At 38.4% G+C, this 19,756-nt stretch overlaps 1 protein-coding gene across 1 annotated transcript in view; it reads left to right on the forward strand.

Annotated features, from left to right (window-relative positions):
• The window catches only part of ecpas (Ecm29 proteasome adaptor and scaffold), a 23,821-nt gene extending 4,374 nt beyond the window's left edge, over window positions 1–19,447 (forward strand). Inside the window, exons 8-49 of the mRNA XM_084103603.1 lie at window positions 1–13; window positions 98–217; window positions 308–393; window positions 605–680; window positions 770–819; window positions 957–1,023; window positions 1,118–1,240; window positions 1,434–1,537; window positions 1,630–1,753; window positions 2,521–2,601; window positions 2,723–2,942; window positions 3,245–3,336; window positions 3,869–4,003; window positions 4,112–4,253; window positions 5,100–5,272; window positions 5,458–5,559; window positions 5,838–5,961; window positions 6,469–6,614; window positions 6,710–6,764; window positions 6,859–6,973; window positions 7,221–7,289; window positions 7,435–7,552; window positions 7,659–7,826; window positions 7,927–8,006; window positions 8,101–8,206; window positions 8,303–8,350; window positions 8,443–8,561; window positions 8,643–8,793; window positions 9,350–9,415; window positions 9,748–9,837; window positions 10,482–10,548; window positions 10,645–10,736; window positions 10,827–10,893; window positions 11,252–11,443; window positions 12,745–12,956; window positions 13,123–13,166; window positions 16,623–16,815; window positions 17,001–17,148; window positions 17,226–17,331; window positions 17,525–17,613; window positions 17,846–17,917; window positions 18,487–19,447. The exon at window positions 1–13 is cut by the window's left edge and continues 66 nt beyond it. Coding sequence (XP_083959729.1) covers window positions 1–13; window positions 98–217; window positions 308–393; window positions 605–680; window positions 770–819; window positions 957–1,023; window positions 1,118–1,240; window positions 1,434–1,537; window positions 1,630–1,753; window positions 2,521–2,601; window positions 2,723–2,942; window positions 3,245–3,336; window positions 3,869–4,003; window positions 4,112–4,253; window positions 5,100–5,272; window positions 5,458–5,559; window positions 5,838–5,961; window positions 6,469–6,614; window positions 6,710–6,764; window positions 6,859–6,973; window positions 7,221–7,289; window positions 7,435–7,552; window positions 7,659–7,826; window positions 7,927–8,006; window positions 8,101–8,206; window positions 8,303–8,350; window positions 8,443–8,561; window positions 8,643–8,793; window positions 9,350–9,415; window positions 9,748–9,837; window positions 10,482–10,548; window positions 10,645–10,736; window positions 10,827–10,893; window positions 11,252–11,443; window positions 12,745–12,956; window positions 13,123–13,166; window positions 16,623–16,815; window positions 17,001–17,148; window positions 17,226–17,331; window positions 17,525–17,613; window positions 17,846–17,917; window positions 18,487–18,626 — 4,585 coding nt within the window. The 3' untranslated portion in view covers window positions 18,627–19,447. The remainder of the gene's footprint in view (window positions 14–97; window positions 218–307; window positions 394–604; window positions 681–769; window positions 820–956; window positions 1,024–1,117; window positions 1,241–1,433; window positions 1,538–1,629; window positions 1,754–2,520; window positions 2,602–2,722; window positions 2,943–3,244; window positions 3,337–3,868; window positions 4,004–4,111; window positions 4,254–5,099; window positions 5,273–5,457; window positions 5,560–5,837; window positions 5,962–6,468; window positions 6,615–6,709; window positions 6,765–6,858; window positions 6,974–7,220; window positions 7,290–7,434; window positions 7,553–7,658; window positions 7,827–7,926; window positions 8,007–8,100; window positions 8,207–8,302; window positions 8,351–8,442; window positions 8,562–8,642; window positions 8,794–9,349; window positions 9,416–9,747; window positions 9,838–10,481; window positions 10,549–10,644; window positions 10,737–10,826; window positions 10,894–11,251; window positions 11,444–12,744; window positions 12,957–13,122; window positions 13,167–16,622; window positions 16,816–17,000; window positions 17,149–17,225; window positions 17,332–17,524; window positions 17,614–17,845; window positions 17,918–18,486) is intronic.
• The last annotated feature ends 309 nt before the right edge of the window (window positions 19,448–19,756 follow it).

Here is a 19,756-nt window from a genome sequence, read left to right on the forward strand (position 1 = left end):
ACTCAAAACTAAAGTAAGTACATGCATTACACATGGTCGGTCTAATATCTTTATTACTTTTATATTCAGTGAGGGGTGTTTTTTTTTTTTTACCCAGGGTGCCACAATGAAGCAGGAGCTGAAGCATGAGCCGGTCAGCACCAGAGTCAAGATGAAGATTCTGCCTCATCTTCTTCGCTCCAGACTGGCTGCTGAATGCTTTCCTGCTAATATACAGGTCAGAGAGACAGTGTTTGACAAAGAAAGTGAATAAGTAAAGAACTTGTTCAAAGGATGTCATGGTAACTGTGATTGTCTGTTCGTTCAGGTTGTCTATGACGGACTTTTCGGAGCAAACACCAACAACAAACTCCTGTCCCTCACTCTGCAGTTTGTACATCACATCTGTATGGTGTAAGTATCAATGATCTCTAAGAGTTGCATAGAAATTCACATTTACTACAATACAAAACATTTGATGCGACCCTAGCCATGAATACAACCAATATTTTATTGAGCATAATTTACTACTTTCACAAGTGCTCTTCGGTTTTGTGTGCATTTGACGTGCATCAGATTGTCACTGTCATTGTGATCATGATAATAATTGTGTTTTAATCTGAAGGTGCCCTGATACCAACAAACCTTTGGGTTTGATGCTACTGAATGGACTTACCAAGCTTATTAATGAGTATAAAGAGGTATGAACGCATGCTGAACAATTTAGGTTATCGATTATGGCTTTTCTGAAGTTTCTGTTAAAGTGACTAATTTATTTTATTATTATAAGGACCCCAAGCTACTATGTATGGCTTACTCAGCTGTTGGAAAACTTTCAAGGTAATAAAATCCTTTTATAACAAACTAAAATAATGTATAACTAATAAAACCCATATGATTGCTTTAAATAATGCATTGCATTTATTTGAATAAATATGTGATATATTTATTTTTCTCTTTTTCCTTTGTTATAATAGTCGAATGCCTCAGCTTTTCACGAAAGACATTGCATTGGTACAGCAGTTTTTTGAGTCCATGTGCAAGGTTTGTTTGGAACACGTTTTATACGCGAGTTATCCAGTTGTTACTGAATGATTTGTTCTATGATTTTAAACCTTTTCTCTCTCAATGTAAACAGGAGGAATCTGATGTGCGATTGGCCATACAGGAGGCCTTGTCAATGATGGTGGGAGCATATGCTAATCTTCAGGGGGCACTTCTGAACCTAATGGAAGCGCTTGTGGCTGCATATATCACAAAGGTTTGTTATCTAACTTTTATTACAAGCACCTTGAAAGAATAAATATAAATGTCAAAACTAAAATTAGAATAACACATTTCAACTTGAATGATATTATACATAATTATTTAACCCAAATTTGAGTATGATTAAATATGAAATATTAAAATAACATGCAGCGTGTAATGTCCTGTTGCTTATGGTTTTGTGTTAGCCGGAGGTACAGGTGCGTCAGGTAGCGATGAAGTTTGCCAGCACAGTGTTTGGTTCTGATCACGTAGCCTCTAGATATCTCTTACTGCTGGCTGCAGGAGATCCGTGAGTACATACTTGCACTTCCTGGAGTTCTTTTAAGTTTTCAATTAAGCTTTGTCATGAACATTTATACATCATATGGCCTGTATTCGTAGTCGTGAAGAGGTGTCTGGGGAGGCTCAGCGAGCTCTAAGGTCTCTCCCCTCTGCGAAGACAGAGAAAGAGGGATCAAGGCCCATGCCGTCATTCCCTGAAATGGTCAGCTACATCCATGAAAAGGTGTGGTTTTTTTGATTTGTTATTTCTATAGATATCTTCTCCACTGGTGTGTCATGACCCAAAATGGGTCCCAGGCCTGTTCTGATGCTAAATGCTATATAATATATAACTGATCATATAATCATGCATCGTTAAGCACCCCTTTTACAAAGTCTGGACTTCGTTTTTTTCCCCATGTCTCTGTAATTCTCTTTTTAGTTCCTCTCTCTTTGAAGCCCCTCCTTCTAAAAAGCACAATGTGCTCTGATTGGTTGGCTGGATCAGTGTGTTGTGATTGGTCAAGTGCTTTGAGTGTGTTTTGGAAATGTCACGCTGCTTATCATAACCTCGTTAGATCTGGGGTGGAAAAAACGTCTTGTCTTTTGTACACAGCGACAACACACTACTAACGCAACTCAACCAGGCCTCGCCTCCTTTTTATTGCGGATGTCTTTGGCGGGAATTATTTAAATTAGGGGTATTGTGATGTGTACATTCCTGGAAGAAAACTTTGAGGCGTTTCAGGCAGATCAGAAACTGCTTACTGATATAGAGAATAACTCCCTTTGGAGTGGAGTTTGTGCTTTGTAACTTTGCAGACCTTTTTCATGCTCAAACAGCAACATGACACACTAAAGATAATTGGGCATTTTAAATACAGTTTCACTTGCATTAACATGGTTTTTGCAGATCCCATTGTGTTTTGTGCAGTCATTTATTGGCAAAACCAGGTAAAAGCTACCAGCTTAAGTAATGTATAGAGGCTGATCTTTATGTATGTGTCATAGGCTGCACAGAGATTGAAGACTCCTGCGAAATACATCGTTGGTACTTCCACACTGCCTTTTAATCCTGCCACATTTGGAGAGGTACATTGACAGTCTTTAGACTTAAGTCTTTAGATTTTTTCCAATGTTTTATTTAATTAATGAATGGCCACATATAATTTAAATTGAACAAATGCTAATCTTTACTCTTTTGTTTCCACAGATAGTTCTTTATCTTAGGACGTGTCTATCTTATAGTGCTGGAGCCACACCCACAACTCAGAGCCTGATGGACATGCAGGATGATGCTCCTCTTATTGGACGCTATGTTCAGTCATTACTTTCCAATGATGCTTCTCCTTCCTCTGCCAATAAAGGAGGAGAGGTCAATCCAGTTCATGTATACATTGACCTACTGCAACAGCTGCTGTCAGCTGTAGGAGGTGAGGAAGATTACAAATTGTGGTTTCTAATAGGAGTGGGCTGTATGAAAATATATATACTGTGGGAATATATATCGGGTGGTGGAGATTTTTTTTTTTGCAGTGTGTTCACCAAAACAGACACCTTTAATTTCAAACAAAATAATCAAATTAAATCTAATTGATTGAAAATTGGCTTTACTTTATACCTATAATATATTTAATATGTAAAATATAATCTATAAGAAAATAAAGTGGATTATCATAAATTTAATTTGTGTGATCTGATGTTGTGATCTCATTACATTAATTCATTAATACAGGTATTCCAGTGATGTACTGTCTTTTGGAAGTGGTCTCTGTGTGCCCAGAGAAACTTACTCCCAAGTTTGTGGACAAAATCGACTGGATTAAAGTAATTTTTTGATTTTATTTTTAATGTTATATAATATTACTGTTCGACGGTTTGGGTTAAGTATTTTTTTTTAAAGAAATTAATACTTTTATTTAGCAAGAACGCATTAAATTTTAGATTACAGACAGTATTGCATTGCAAAAAAGTTCAATATCAAATGGATGTTTTTCTTTTTATACATCATTAAAGAATCCTGAACAAAATTGTCAGTTTCCACAAATATATTAAGCAGCACAACTCTTTTCACCATTGATGAAAAATTGAGCACCAAATCAGCATATTAGAATGATTTCTAAAGAATCATGTGACACTGAAGGAGTAATGGTTGCTGAATATTCAGCATTGACATCACAGGAATGAGTTACGTTTTAAAATAATTTCTTAATAATTTAAAATAAAAATCTTACCGACCCCCAAACTTTTTGAATGGTATGTGTATATTATAACATATCCTCTGGAATGGAGACTTTTTACTTTAAGTATGTCTGACTAAAAAAATGAAATTTGTTCATTATTTATGTAAATTTTGCAGGGTCTCATGAACACTAATAAAGAAGACCTGCGTGAGTTGGCAGCACAACTGTACGCCATGGTTGTCTCTACTATGTCTGGAAATGAACTTAGAACTGCTGTACAAAACCTGATCAAGACAACTAAAGACATGCATGTATGGAAAAAATATATATATTTTTTATATTTATTATATTATTAAAATACATTTTTTAAATGATAATTTGATAAAATTTTCACTATTATTATTATTTTTTACATTTAGAGTCCTGAGACTCAGCATGGTGCCATCTTGGCTCTGGGCTACATGGTGGGCAGATACATGAATAAGAGGCGGAGCTTAATGCCTACTGAAGCCACTCCCAAAGAAAATGAGGAACAAATTGCCATGGCCACAAAAATCATTGGTATGTGCGTTTTCACAGAGTTTTACATTTGACACTTGATATTGGGATGCTCTTAAATAACATTTCATTAGTTAACATGTTTTAGTTGTTACAGGTGAAGTATGTAAGTTCTGGGACACTAGTGGCACCTAGCGGAATTACAAAAATACAGCATATTTAGCAAACGCCCCAACTTCACAAATACTGTTCTTACGGGTCTCTCAACAGGAAAAAGTAGGCTACTTTAAATAAAAGGTCCAAAATATTAGGGATACTTTTAGCTGTGGTGCTGTGAGTAAGCACTTGAGTAGACACTGTGTGAGTGCATGTTTTTGTCATTGACATTTCCAATGTAGACAGCCTCAAATTGTTGTGGCGTGTGAAGTAAATAATATAAATTCGAACATTTGTCTTTCTGAATGGTTGTAGTGCGTTGCATCTCAATGCCCCGTTCGCTTTGATGTGTTTATGACCTGTTTATTTTTTGAAGGTGCAGCTAAATTTGGCTTTCACCTCTGTAACTGGAGCTGAATGTCTTTTCCCATGCAACGCATCAGTCATGGTGCCACATGGCTAAACACCCTCTGACTCAGCCTGATAAAGTAGCCCTGCCCCAAAATCAGGCTATTGGTTGAGCTGGAAAGAGACAGACCTGAGCGTATGTTTAGATGGAGCCTGGAGGGCACAATGTTTAGACTTTTTGGGGAGATTAACCCATGAATGGCATACTAATAGTCAATGAACAGTAAACTGGGTTAAGAGAGTGTATTTTAATAAAAAAATCTTACATGCTTCACCTTTAACTATTGTAGCAAAAAAATCCAATTATATGAATTTAACAAAAGCTACCAATGTGTTTTTCTACAGGTTCATTTTTAGATAGTGAGTCTCCTCTGTTGACTGTTGCTGCTGTGACAGCATTGGGTGAGATTGGCCGTAACAGTGTGTTGCTGATACCAGCGGATGGAAATGGCTTCACTAAACTCAGTCTAGTTGATAATCTGCTCGCCAGGATCCCATCTGGCAAAGAGACTGGCAAGGTAAAACAAAATACTCAGAGAGTGAATAAGTGTGACTGTATTATTGATGTGTGCATTCTGAATTTAACTAAGTGCTTCTGTATTTATCAATTTCCACTCTGTTTCCACACTGAAATTAAGGTTATTATTATTATTATTTTTTTGGGGTATTTATGGTACTGATCAGATGCTGTTTGTGTTATCAGATGAAAGAACGTGCCATCCAGACTCTTGGGTTCCTGCCGGTGGGAGATGGAGAATTCCCACACCAGAAGAAAATCCTGCAGGGTCTCATGGATTCCGTAGAGGTGATATTATGACCCTCTTCATGACACATCACCATTGAAGCCAATACAAATGATGTTATTATTATTGTAACTTCCATTCATTCAGAATAAAATACTGACAATTTAGACTGTTTATTGTGGATTATATATATAAGTAACATTTTATTTATTATGTTAATGTACAATGTGTTTTGTCAGCATAGTGCAGTGAATTCATATTAAATATATATAATAAAAAAAACAATGTTGCTATTTCTTCATATTCTTTATTGTTAGATGTTTGTGTTTGGTTTCTTTAGGCCAAGCAAGTGGAGCTGCAGTTTACAGTGGGAGAGGCTTTAACTAATGCTGCTGTAGGAAGCCGCTCTGGAGCTGCCCGAGATGTGTGGACATGTACTGAAGACCAGTACTGCCCTCCTGACAGTAAGTATGTCTGGGAGAGACAGAGAGAGGAAGCTGTGCGTGTTCAGACAGGTCTCAACCACACAAGGGAAAGCTTTTCCAGATACTTGTCTTTTGGACAAGTAAAACTGTTTACTTGCCTGAAAACCTAAAATTATTGGCAACATGGAACGAGGCATCAGGAATATAGATTAACTGCACTTTGTTCAGTATGTGTGTTATTTATTTAAAATGTACTTAAATTATTGGTTACACTTTATTTGAGGTGTCCTTGTTACAGTGTAATTATACATTTAAGAACTGAGTTATAATAATTAACTGCATGTACTTACTGTAGGGTTTGGTTTAGGATTAGTTTGTTGCATGTAATTATGCATTATTTATAGTTATTACTATAGTAATTACATATAACGTGTAACAAGGACACTGTGAAATAGTGTTGCCACATTATTTTATTTTTTGTTGACAAGCATGTTGAGCCCTGATTCAGAGTTGTGCACTTAAATAATTTCTCTCTTCCTCTAACAGATATGAAGAATAATGATATAGTGCCCTGGGTGTTAAACTCTGTCTTGTCTAAATACATACCAAGTCCAAACCCTCATGTTCGGCAGGCTGCCTGTATATGGCTCTTGTCTCTAGTCAAGAAACTCAGCCATCACAAAGAAATACAGGTCAATACACATACAAAACACACTCTCAGTCTCATTTATACATGCAAAGAAACATTGACGTTACAAAATGTCTGTCTTCTCTTTGTTTATTATAGTCTCATCTGAAGGAGATACAGACAGCCTTTATCTCTATCTTGTCTGATCCAGATGGTGAGTCACGTTCTGCTCTTTTAAAGATCACATAAGAATATCTAAAGTCTGGGAGCTTGTGGGCAAGATTGACAGTGATGATCTGTGTGTGTAGAACTCAGTCAAGATGTGGCGTCTAAAGGACTGGGGTTGGTTTATGAGCTCGGAGGGGAACAGGATCAACAGGAACTGGTATCAACCCTTGTGGAAACTCTCATGACTGGTAAAAGGTATTAATAAACAAGCTTATTTCTGGTTCCTATTATTAATTATTAATCACTTTTAGAGTATGATTTTTCATATAGCATTACGCAGACATACCAAGCCCCTGAACATAGTGCAAACACTACTAACCAGAGCCACACTGAACATATTCTACATTTTCAATTAGTTACATCACAGAATAATATATCTTGGACACATTGCAAGGTGCATTTTGGCTCCTGACTCTTGAGAGCTGTGGGATTTTGTTTTCAGAGCCAAACATGCCGTCTCAGAGGACACTGAAGTCTTCCAGGGAGAGGCTCTTGGTAAAGCACCTGATGGGTACGTCCTTCTTTTAGTTCACTTTAGTTTCAGATTGTTTAGAAACAGGAGGACTTCTCAGATTTGAGAATTTTATTCTTTAATAAGGATTTCCAGACTGGATGTTTTCTTTCATTGTATGTTGAAAGATCTTTTACTTTGGTAGACAAGGACTCTCCACCTACAAAGAGCTCTGCTCATTGGCTAGTGATCTAAACCAACCAGATCTTGTTTACAAGTTCATGAATCTTGCCAATCATCATGCCATGTGGAATTCCAGGAAGGTGAGCTGTATTTACCACAATGTGATTGTTTATAACTTGGTAACTTTAATAATATTTTAGAGCCTTATTAAATAGCATGCCACGATTGACTCTTCCTGTGCTGTAGGGGGCAGCATTTGGATTTAACATCATTGCAGCCAAGGCTGGTGAGCAGATGGCTCCTTTCCTGCCTCAGTTAGTTCCCCGCCTCTATCGATACCAGTTTGACCCCAACCTGGCCATCAGGCAGGCCATGACTAGCATCTGGGATGCTCTCGTCACGGATAAATCCATTGTAAGAGATTATTATTACTCATAAATTACATAGCTTTAAAGAAATTGGGGACACTGTTGTTTTAATGATTTGTTATTTTAATTATATTTGTTTTTGGCAGGTGGAGAAATATTTTAAGGAAATTCTTCAAGATGTCATATCCAACCTCACTAGTAACATGTGGAGGGTGCGGGAGTCAAGGTAATGTGTCTAGATAGGCTTGGAAGGACCAAGATTTCCACCCATGCTAGATCAGGTTTATATCATCAGGGCCCTTTCCGTTTTTTTTGTTCAGCTGCTTGGCTTTGAACGATCTCGTACGTGGAAGGCAGGCAAGTGATATCATCGACCGCCTGTCAGAAATCTGGGAGACTCTCTTTCGGGTTCTGGATGATATTAAGGTGAGGAAAAAAAAGGCTGTTCTGGGCTTATGTGTGTGCTTTGCTTCTGACATACAGCTATTTTTATTTGACCATCTTATTTGTTTCCGGTTGTAGGAGTCTGTTCGTAAGGCAGCAGATCTGACTCTTAAGACTCTCAGTAAAGTGAGTTGCAGGACTGAATGCTGGATACCCCATTGATTTTCCAACTCAGGGACACCACCGATAACTGACATGTGTGTATGTTTCTCCAATAGGTGTGTGTGCGCATGTGCGAATCGACAGGTGCTACTGCTCAAAGGACAGTGGCTGTGTTGTTGCCAACTTTACTGGACAAGGGCATCGTCAGCAACGTATCCGAAGTGCGGACTCTCAGGTAGAACACAATCATTTACCAGCCACACGCACAAAAAACACTTAAGTATTCAGGGTATAAGTGAATATTTTTGTGTATTAGTATCCAAACTCTAGTGAAGATCAGTAAGACAGCAGGCAGCCGTCTGAAACCCCATGCTCCTCGACTCATCCCGGCTCTGTTGGAAGCTCTGAGTGTGCTGGAACCACAGGTGCTCAACTACCTCAGTCTGAGAGCCACAGAGCAGGAGAAGGTGAGCAAAGCAAAACAATCTAAACATTAGTACTGTTTGGTGTCAGGTTCAGTTCCTGCTTCATAAACAATTGAGACCAGTTTTACCATGCAACCTTATATACACATGATTTACACATGATTTATCCACTCTTACTAATTAGAACATGATCATTAAGAACAAGAGTTAAACAAAATGTCAATAAATACAATAAATTGGACAGATAAAACAAAAAGTACACTTGCTTATAAACATTTACATAAATCACTATAATGAGCTTTCAGGTGTGTGATCTCATGAAGGCCACTCTGCTAATATAGGAAAACTTAATAAAACATTTTATTTTTTACTTTGTGGCACTCCTGATACTCTGACATTACTGCTCTACAGTAAATCACCAAAGAATAAAACTTGACACTGTTAAATGGTCTTTTTGGCTCAGTGAATGATGTGAGTTTGAGGAGGGACAAACAATGGGAGGGAGTTTCTGCAATTTCTTTTGGTGACAGTGAGATTATAACACACCACATTTTTTTTGATATATTGTATTCATTATTTTCTTTTCTTTCTGTGGCAGAGCGCCATGGATGCTGCTAGGTTAAGTGCAGCCAAGTCCTCTCCTATGATGGAAACCATTAATATGGTAAGACACCATTATTATACACCATCCTTATGAAGAATAAGGATTAAGCGTTAAGCTGCATTCTGATTCAGAGGGTCCCTAAACAGTGTCCACTGCTCTCCTCAGCATATCTAGAAGTTCATTTCACTTAACAAATTAAAACATACCAATTTGTCCTTTAGAGAATGAAAGTCTTATAAGCCTAGCATATCCATTATCTAGTTATTTATTCCATATGGGGAATTACATGAGCATTTAATTACATAAAACGTCTATATGTAGCCACATTTACAGGATGTTTAAAAGTGTGTTTTGGATAATGATGTTTATGTGCCCTGTGTTTGTGTTTTTAGTGTCTGCAGCACTTGGATGTGTCTGTGTTAGGAGAGCTTGTTCCCAAGCTTTGTGATCTGCTAAAGAGTGGAATTGGACTTGGTACAAAGGTAAACATCCTGCTTAATTTTTGTCAGTAATATACCTTTTCCTAACAGGCTAAGGGCCGATTCATACGGAGCCCCTAAAGGGACATGGTGAAGGAAAAAAATATGAGATGGAGGAAATTTTCTCTGAGAAACCTTGCATTCCCTCCCTTGCAAAAAAGTTTGCCTTCCACCAAGAAACTTTGTGTTTGTTCACAAAGAGCTCAAAAGGTTTTACGAGCGAATGCAAAGTTTCCCTGGGGAACGCAAAACGTTTTGCGACCGAACGCTAAGGTTTTGCAAGCGAACGCAAAGTTTTTGGGGAGAAAGCACCGCCGCCATGTCCACCGCCATGTCCTTTTAGGAGCTCTGTAGGTTCACACAGAATGCGTTTTTCAAAGCAAAAAAACAAGAGACATGGGGCAGTGGAATGGGATGAAAAAAATCATGGTCTCAGGACGGCGTTTTTAAAAGTTAAAACTTATTTTAACTTGAGCGCCGCATTTTTAGAACACTGTGTCATGCTGCAAAAGATGCGAGAATCAAGCACACGGGTCAAACTTGCAATCTAGTGCGTTTACATAGAAAAACAATCAAAAAGTAGCACAGTGGAATGGAAAAACATGTTCTGTGTGACCCTGTCCTAACAGTTGTGTGTGTTTTTATAGGGAGGATGTGCCAGTGTGATTGTGTCATTGACAGTGCAGTGCCCTCAAGATCTCACACCATATTCAGGTAACGCACACCTACAAGTCAGAGGTGTTATACTGTATGCAAGTTTATAAAGTATATAAATCTTATACGTGTGTTTGGGTGTCTTTTATCCCACAGGTAAACTCATGAGTGCACTCCTAAATGGGATCAATGACCGTAGTAGTGTCATTCAGAAGTCGTTTGCCTTTGCCATTGGACATCTTGTCAGGGTATGAAAACACACCTGAATACATACAGTATTTCAATTGAACCTAAGGCAACTACAGAGATACAAAACAATACTCTGTTTTCCCCATCAGACATCCAAAGATGGCAGTGTTGAGAAGCTTCTGCAGAAACTGAACACCTGGTATCTGGAAAAAGAGGGTATGAGGACTTTGACTGTAAAGTAATAGAAAAAGCAAGTTCAGTTGTCCTAAACACCCTCATGCCTATCCAAAACCAACTGACTTGACTGACTTCCAGTGAACACAAAAGAAAAAAGCTGTCTTTGCTCCTTATTGCAAAAGGGAACAGCCAACATGGACTGTCAAGCTTTAAACAGGAACTGTTAAGAGCAGCTTCAAAACATGGAAGAGAGAAAGTTATATGGCTTTGGAATGACATGAAAATGGTGTCATCAATGCTTCACCTTTATTAAATGAAGAGGATTTCTCTTAAAAATAAGAATTGTATAAACCCTCTTGCTGCCTAGATTTGTGAAGTGCTTTTCTGTGATTCTCAGAGGTGCTGTACAAGTCCACATGTTGTCTGGTGGTTCATGCCATCAGTCACTACAGTCCCGATGTGTTGAAGGCTCATGCTGGAGTGGGTTTGCCGCTGGCGTTTCTAGGCATGCACCAGGAGGCTGAGGAAGAGAAAGGAGAGAGCGCTGAGGCCAACCTGTGGGCTGAGGTCTGGCAGGATCATGTGCCTGGTAGGTTAAGATGCACAACCCTTGGAGAAGAAAATATTCATTTTGAACAAACTAAAATCAACAAATTTCATTTAACCTGTTCGCTTTTTTCTTTCATTGTTTAAAGATTTTATTTTAGGTTAGGCTATTAATGCTATTATAATTAAAGAAATAATAGCACTTAAGTGAGTTCACTTAATGATGTGTCGACACATGAATAATTGAATGTGAGTTGTGAATTGATTCATTGAAATGGACGATTCGAACAGTTGCATATAAATAAGTGATGAGGACATCAGTCAGTGTATATTCTGGTTGTTTCCATATATTTTGTAGGGACTTTTAAAGTTATCTGGATAACTGTCAGCTGTTACTGTCAGGCAAATGATAGAGTTCATGAACATTTTTAAGAACTCCTTTGTGCTCCTATCTATTTATCTATCTATCTAATCTTGCTTTGTAAGGAAAACTGGGTTTATCTAACATTATCTAACTATCCCCCTTTGTAGAACACAAGACTCGTTATAATGGATGTTTTTTTAATAAACACTGATAGAAACTTTGCAGTTATACACAATGGTAAATATTTAATTGATGAATTGTCAATACAATAAATAACCTAGGGTATGATTTTACCCAAAAATTCAACATATCTGATGGTAACTGCAAATCCACCTTTCACGGCCTGTTTTCACTCTGTCATTAATTACCCTAATGTTGTTCCAAACCCGTAAGACTTTCGTTCATCTTCGGAACACAAATGAAGATCTTTTTAATGAAATCGGAGAGCTTTCTGTCCCTCCATTGGCAGTCTACACTACTCCCTTTCTGGGGCTTGAAAGTGGTAGTTAAGACATTAAAGTAACCCATGTGACTCCAGTGGTTCAAAGTGTGTTCACGAGAGCATCACGGCGTGTTCTGTTGACCCGAGAGCGGATGTGGTTGCGTGCTTTGGAGATTAATATTTTGTAAATAAAGAGGTAAATTGTTTTTTTTGCACAAACCAAGCACTCACATCGTTTCATAAAATTGAGGTTAAACCACTGGAGTCACATGGATTACTTTAATGATGCCTTTACTACCTTTCTGGGGCTTGAAAGTGGTAGTTGTGTAGACTGTCAATGCAGTGACAGAAAGCTCTCAGATTGCATCAAAAAGATCTTCATTTGTGTTCCGAAGATGAACGAAAGTCTTACGGGTTTGAAACGACATGAGGGTGAGTAATTGGTGACAAATTTCATTTTCACTTTAACTCAGAATCATGAATCAATCTGTTTCCTCTCACTTAAAAAATAAATAAAATTATGCATTCTGTATTTTAGGCAGCTTTGGTGGGATCAGGTTGTACATGACCGAGCTCATAGCCATTACTCAGAGGGCTCTGCAGTCTCAGTCCTGGAAGATGAAGGCTCAGGGTGCCGCTGCCATGGCAACTATCGCTAAGCAACAAACGGGCTCACTGGTGGCACCTCACCTGGGCATGGTGTTAAGTGCACTACTACAGGGGCTTGCAGGACGTACCTGGGCAGGGAAGGTAATATACTCTCTCAAACAAACTCTGTGCTGAGGGACAGACTTAATGCACCTGGGAAAAGAACACTTTAATAAGACACGAGAAGCATGATCTCAGTGGTTTGAAACTGATTTCTCCCTTGCTGTATTTGTGGCCACTGAATTATCAATGGCTTGTGTCTCCACAGGAAGAGCTGCTGAAAGCTGTTGGATCTGTAGTGTCTAAATGCAGGTTAGATTCTTTCAAACACATATACAGTAGTTGTGCTCAATTTTACAGGATATGTATGATGTTTAGTAGGGGTGTGACGAGATCTCGTGTTATGAGATCTCGCGAGATTAAAACGCGACGAGATTTCTCGTCGAGGTGAAACTTTGTCTCGTGAGTTGTTGTGATGTCAGTGTGATAGAGCGTGAGGGTGAAATTAGTATTGAAGATGCCCCTGCCACTTTTAAATCATTTGTGTGCCGGGCCAATCACACACACACTCCGCGCACACACACACTCACTGTCCCTCGCTCACTCGCGCGCGAACACACACACACGCACACTCACTGTTGCTCGCACTCTCACTCACTCACGCACACTCACTCTCGCTCACACTCAACCCGTCGTGGAGGACCGTTAAAATTAAACATGCTAGTCTTTCTGTCATGATGTCCTGAAGCATCGCAGACGCGTAGGTTGTCGCCCACTATGACACACTATTCGAAATGAAACGATCGAATCTTGCGTCCCGACGCCCGTTGGCCTTTACGAATCTCCACGAAACGGATCGTGCCAAAATTGCGCTAAAATTGTGTAATCTGAACCAGGCAGGTAATAAACATTTGACCTATCGCGCAAAGAACCTATTAAAGCACTAAGACATGGGAACAGTATAGCTAACATTCACATATCACAAGTCATATCAACATCGCAATATTAAACAATGTTATTGCACATCGCAGCTTTTCCTCATATCGTGCAGCCCTAGTTACTGCCCAAAGGTCTCAACCATAGACAGTAAGTATGGTCTAAACTGCTGCCAGAAATCGTCGACATGCTTATATTCTTGAAAAAGAACATGACCATAATCTTAGTCTGTTCTGTGTAGTTAATTTTATCTCTTTTTCATGCTTGAAGAAAAAAAATTGTTTCTGTTTGAACTTGTAGTTTTGAGAGAGCAGTACTTTGATTATGGATACACACTTACTGTTTGCATTTAAAGTGTTATTTCAGTTATTTATATTTATTTTATTTATACTGTTTTATTTTTCTTTATGTTCGATTTGTGGAAAGGAGTTAGATTTCTCATGTGAAATCGTACAGGGAGAAGTAGAGTTTATAGCAAAACATTTTGCAGTGTTTGCTTGTCCTTTACTGCATAGAATTCATTAAAATAGAAGTAAAATAACATTCATTACAAGTTGATTTCAAAATGAACCTAAATTGTTTTGCATTTTGTGATTTTCAGTTGAATAAAAGACTATTTTCCATTCATATATTTCATCATTGAGGATTTCTTAAAAATTGTGTAAAAATCTCGTCTTGTCTCGTTCTCGTGAACCCAATCTCGTGTCTCGTCTCGTCTCGTGGAGTAAGCGTCTCGTCACACCCCTAATGTTTAGCATAAAACATTAGAAAATCTTAAATATGTGATCTTAAAGGGATAGTTCACTAAAAAAAATGAAAATTCTCTCATTGACTCATGCCATCCCTCATTCAACTTTCTTTCTTCAGATAAACACAAAGGATCATTTTTAGGAAAATAGGGGCTTTTGCACCAGGTAGTTCTAGGAACTAGCCACCAGGATGATTCACAGAGAACTAAATGTTCCCAGAGAGCCACCAGTAGGAACTTGTTGTTGTGACTTTTATTTTGACGGTGCGGCAGACATTTATTTTGATGGCACTGAGAACCCCAGAGCCTGAGCACAGTGTTCTCATTCTCCGTCTTCATTAGTTTACGATCTATTTAACAGTCCTGTCTAATATGTTTTTAGATAGAACTGTTATACAAAGAAAGTAGACAGTATATGAAAAAGTATTAGCGTTTGCTGTGTGATTAATGTCAAATGTCTATAGCTGAGCAGAAATACATAATTATGTTTCGCTTGGAACTTCGCTTAAAGTTACGTTGGATTTTCTCCTTGGCGTAAAGGTTGAGAGGTGCAGGTTTTCCATGTTCGTAGATTTAGTTTGTGGAGTAAATATATAGGCTATAATCTGAGTGTGTGCACTGCTTATTTAAAATGGCGGGTGCTAGTGTTTCATGTGCGTTCGGCCAATCAGTGTACACTTACGTCACTGGTAGTTCCTATAGTGCTGATTTAGACCCTACTCTGAAGTAGGAGCTAATTTATTTCCCCCAAAAGGTATTCCTAGAACTAAAATCATTCCCAGTTCCTGCGGCACGAACACGGCAAAAAGCCTGGGTACTTCCGCCATTAGTTCTAGGGGAAAATGCCACTTTTCCACTGCACGGTACAGCTCGTTACGGCTTGGCTCGGTTTGCTTTTACGCTGCATTGTAGTACCGCTTCAAAGTGGGTGGGATCTCAACAGAGGTGGTACCAAAAAAAAAAAAGTACTAGGTAACTGTACACAGTGGAAAACCCCCCAAAAGTGAGCCGTACCAATGTGCAGCATCCACCTGGATGATGCGACGGCAGCCATATTGTGCCAGAACGCCCACCACACACAAGCTTATTGGTGGAGAGGAGACAGTGATGAAGCCAATCAGTATATGGGGATGATTAGGAGGCCATGATGGACAAGGAGGCAAATTTGGCCAGGATGCCGGGGTTACACCCCTACTCTTTTTCGAAGGACACCCTGGGATTTGTAATGACCACAGATAGTCAGGACCTCGTTTTAACGTCTCATCCGAAGGACGGTGCTTTTTGACAGTATAGTGTCCCCGTCACTATACTGGGGTCGTTAGGACCAACACCGACCACAGGATGTACTCAGATACATCAGTGTATTCTGAAGCCAAACCGATATGTGTTGGAGAAATGCTAATATTTTTAACCTCAACTATAAATCATTGTTTCCAATCTACTGTCATGCGAGTGTTGTTCAACGATATGTTGTGATGCATGGCGTAAGTGCGATTTGAAGCTTGCGCGAGAAGTGGCGATTCCCTGTTACTTCTCATGCAAACTTGTGAACGTGCCTAGAACAGTTGGCTGGAAGCAATGATTTATAGTTAAAAGTTTAAAATATTAGTATTTTTCTTACACACACTTCACTTCACTTCAGAAGACATTGATTTATCCACTGGGGTTGTATGGATTACAGTGACGATCGCTGTGTGTGGTTTTTCAAGCGTCAACCAAGCAGCAACCTTTCGCTTGCATTATATGGACTCAAAGAGATGGATTATTTTCCTAAAAATCTGTTTTTGTTAAGTCAAATATATCAAGGAACGTGTGTGAGGAAAAAAAATATTTTTGGGCGAACTATCCCTTTAAGGGATGTACTTTGATGTACTGCAAACTGAAAAGTTATATAGAAAATTACTTCATTTACATAAATTTACATAAATTACCCTGTTCAGACAATATCATTGAGCCACAGTGGGAAAATGTGCAGAGCATGTTGGGAAGACACAACTCACAGTAAAAAGAAATATTAGCATCTTGCTGATTCAGCAGAACTGTACATTCAATATCTTTTCATAACATGTGATTTATATCTGTAGTGTTGAGCTACAGAAGCCTGCAGTGGGTCAGCCAACGGTGAGCGAGGTGTTGGATCTGGTGCTGAAGGAATGTAAGAAGGAGAGTCTGGTTTATAAGATGGCGGCTTTACGCAGTGCAGCAGACATCTTGGAGTCGACGCAGGTGGATCGTTTTCAGGATATCACTGACATTGTTCTTCCTCTCATTAAAAAGGTGCAGTAAACCTTAAATGCTTATTGTAAATCTCTCTTTAAAAAAAAAAAAAACCCACTCAGCTTCGGCATTCAGTCCAATTGAGTGATAGTGTAACAATATCCCTCAATGCTTTTAATGTTTTTGGGAGCTCCACATCCAGTATCCAATTTAAAAACATTTGTTTTGTGTTTTTTTCTGTTTAGAATCAGCCAGCAAGGGCCGGCTCCCCGAGACATAATAATGATGATGACGAGGATGATGATGTTAAAGCTCGTGAATTACAGACAGAAGTTCTACTGTGTGCATTTGAGACGCTTGGAAAGGCCTGGCCTAAAACCATTCAGACACAGAGTAAGTCTCAGCTACAAGTCTTCAAAAAAAACAAAAAGGGGCAGAGTGATGTATAATGAGTGTGTTTTGTTTTGCAGATCAGTTCCAGAATGAGGTTTGTAGATTAATGTGTGATAGATTGAAGCTGAGCACATGGAGGGTTCAACTGGGAGTCCTGCGCACCATGAAGGTCTTCTATCAGGGGTAGAGTGTACTCACTAAAAATCTTGAAAGTTTTCTAACAGATGCCTTGTCTGTGGAAAATGTACTTGCATTTTTTGGGTGGAAATAGCAGTGCTTACATGCTAGAAAAAGAGTAGTGATAAAGTTGTTGGTGAAATGCTTTACAGCATTCAAAATCTTATTAATGACTGTCTGGTGTTTTTGCATGTTCTAGGTTGTTGCTGTTGGATAAGGAACATCAGAACGCTGCTGTTCTGACTGAGATGTTGTCAGAAACCTGCACTGCCCTGGCAACACCACTAGGTGGAGTTTCTCATGAACTTCTAAACATTAAAAAGGATGGTTCATCCAAAAAAAAAAAAAATCAGTAATGTTGGTAACAAAATAGTTTTGGTAACCCTTGACTTCCAACATAAATTTATTACAATATATTTTGTTTCCACAGAAGAATTTTCATTTTTGGGTGAACTATCCCTTTAAATATCACCTTTTTGTTCAGACTTGGCTCATGAGAATCATTCTTTTCCTCCCACAGAAAACAAAAGCTATTCATCAGTAAGAACAGACGCCTTGGTGGTAGTTGAACTTCTTTTGAAGAGGATTGAAGGTAGTGTTTATTTGCTCTGACATTCATAAAAATAACTGATTAGTTTATTATTATTGGAATGGTTTAATTGTGTCATGCTTCAGATGTTCCAAGTGTGAATCTAAATGTTTCTGTAGTGATAGACAACATGCCAATGCGTTAAAAATGTAGTACCTGAAATGCTGAGGACACTTTTTTAAAGTGAAGGAATTTAGAAGTTAAAATCGTTTCAGAAAAATCTAATAATAGAATAGAACTACGTGGAGTTTTGACAAACATTAGTTTTATAAAGTGATACATTTTTCATTTCAGCCTAATAAAGGATTGTGAATGTTATGTATAATTGGTCTCTCTAACAGTACAGTAGATGGTGGTTATGAAAAAGCAGAAATACAAAGGAAATTGCTGTAACCAAAGCAGCGATGCGCTTATGAACACTACTTTATTAGGCATCATACTGACATGCATGATTCACTTGAATGGCCTATTTCAGTGTTAGAAAGGTGAATTAAAAAGCGACAAAGATGCAGGTATGAAAGTGGGAAAGAAACCTCCTCACTATTAAGATTCGTGCTGCTTTTTGTTTATAGAAAGTGATCAGTGGGAGTGTCTGTCTGAGAGGAGCCGACAACAGCTTCAGCGTTCTTTAGCCACCATGGAAACAGACAGCCGTCCAGACCTGAAGGACAAAGCCCAGACAATGAGAAGAAAAATACAAGCCCTGCCATGAATAATCTGCGCATACACACACTCAGTCACATTGTTCTGAGGGTTGATTTGGGAATCTCAATTGTACATTTCAGTAATAATCCTCACGGCCATGTCATATACACCTGAGTTCACATATTTTGCCATAATCTCTACACCAGCTCTCTGTGTAGGTCATAAACCTTTTTTCCATGTATTCTGTCTTTGACCTAATGCTTTAACCAATGTGCAAAGACTACATTCGGCTACAATTAGCCATTTTCACTGACCATTTTAACCTGGTTAAAGTCTCAGTGTGTGCAAGTGTGAGAATACATACATCTGGGGGGTGTTTTTTGTTTAAGATACTAAAAATCATAGATTGTGAAGCAAAAGGCTTGCTGCAGTTATACTCATGAATCTGCTTGTTTTGTCAAGATCAGGGTCAGAGCTGCATACATTGCACTCAAAGGGGTTGAGAGACTACTGCAGTTTTCTATGGAAATGCCCCAGTTTGTTAAAGAAATTCTCCCATGCAGAACTGTACATAGTCAGACTTTTGCTTTCATTCATTCCTGTTAGAAAAGGAGGTAAGACAAAAGTCAAGCAGAGACAAGGATCCATCCAAAATTTAACATTTTTTTAAATGAGGGTTGGTGCAAAGGCATTATGTGTGTATTAAAGGGAGGTTTGTAACAAATAAAACTGAAACCTCAAACCTGCCTTTGCCCATTTTTGCATGTGTGAAAATACATTTTCCGTAATGGATAAATAAAATCTTTGGAAGGAGGCATGTTATGCTGGGTCTCATCTCACCCTTTGTATTTTGTACCCCTTAAATTAAAAATAAAGTTGTGCAATTTTTTGGAGCATATTTGTTCAAATCAGCATGAAATGCACGTTATTGCTCTTGCAACAGTTTATTCCATTTAATCTCCAAGCAATATCTAAATGTGTATATGTGTGTGTGTGTATATATATTTATTTATTTAGAGGCCTCAAGATAAGAGACAATACTTTTGTAAATTAGACCACTATTCTATGACAGCAAATACACTAAAAATATCTAGGTGTAACTTTGTTAGTACATGGCAATCAAACTGTAATCAATTGTCTTAAAGGGATAGTTCACCCAAAAATGAACATTCTGTCATCATTTACTCTCCCTCAAGT

This window comes from Abramis brama (genome assembly GCF_963993115.1).
Source record: "Abramis brama genome assembly, chromosome: 2".
Lineage (NCBI taxonomy): Eukaryota > Metazoa > Chordata > Actinopteri > Cypriniformes > Leuciscidae > Abramis > Abramis brama.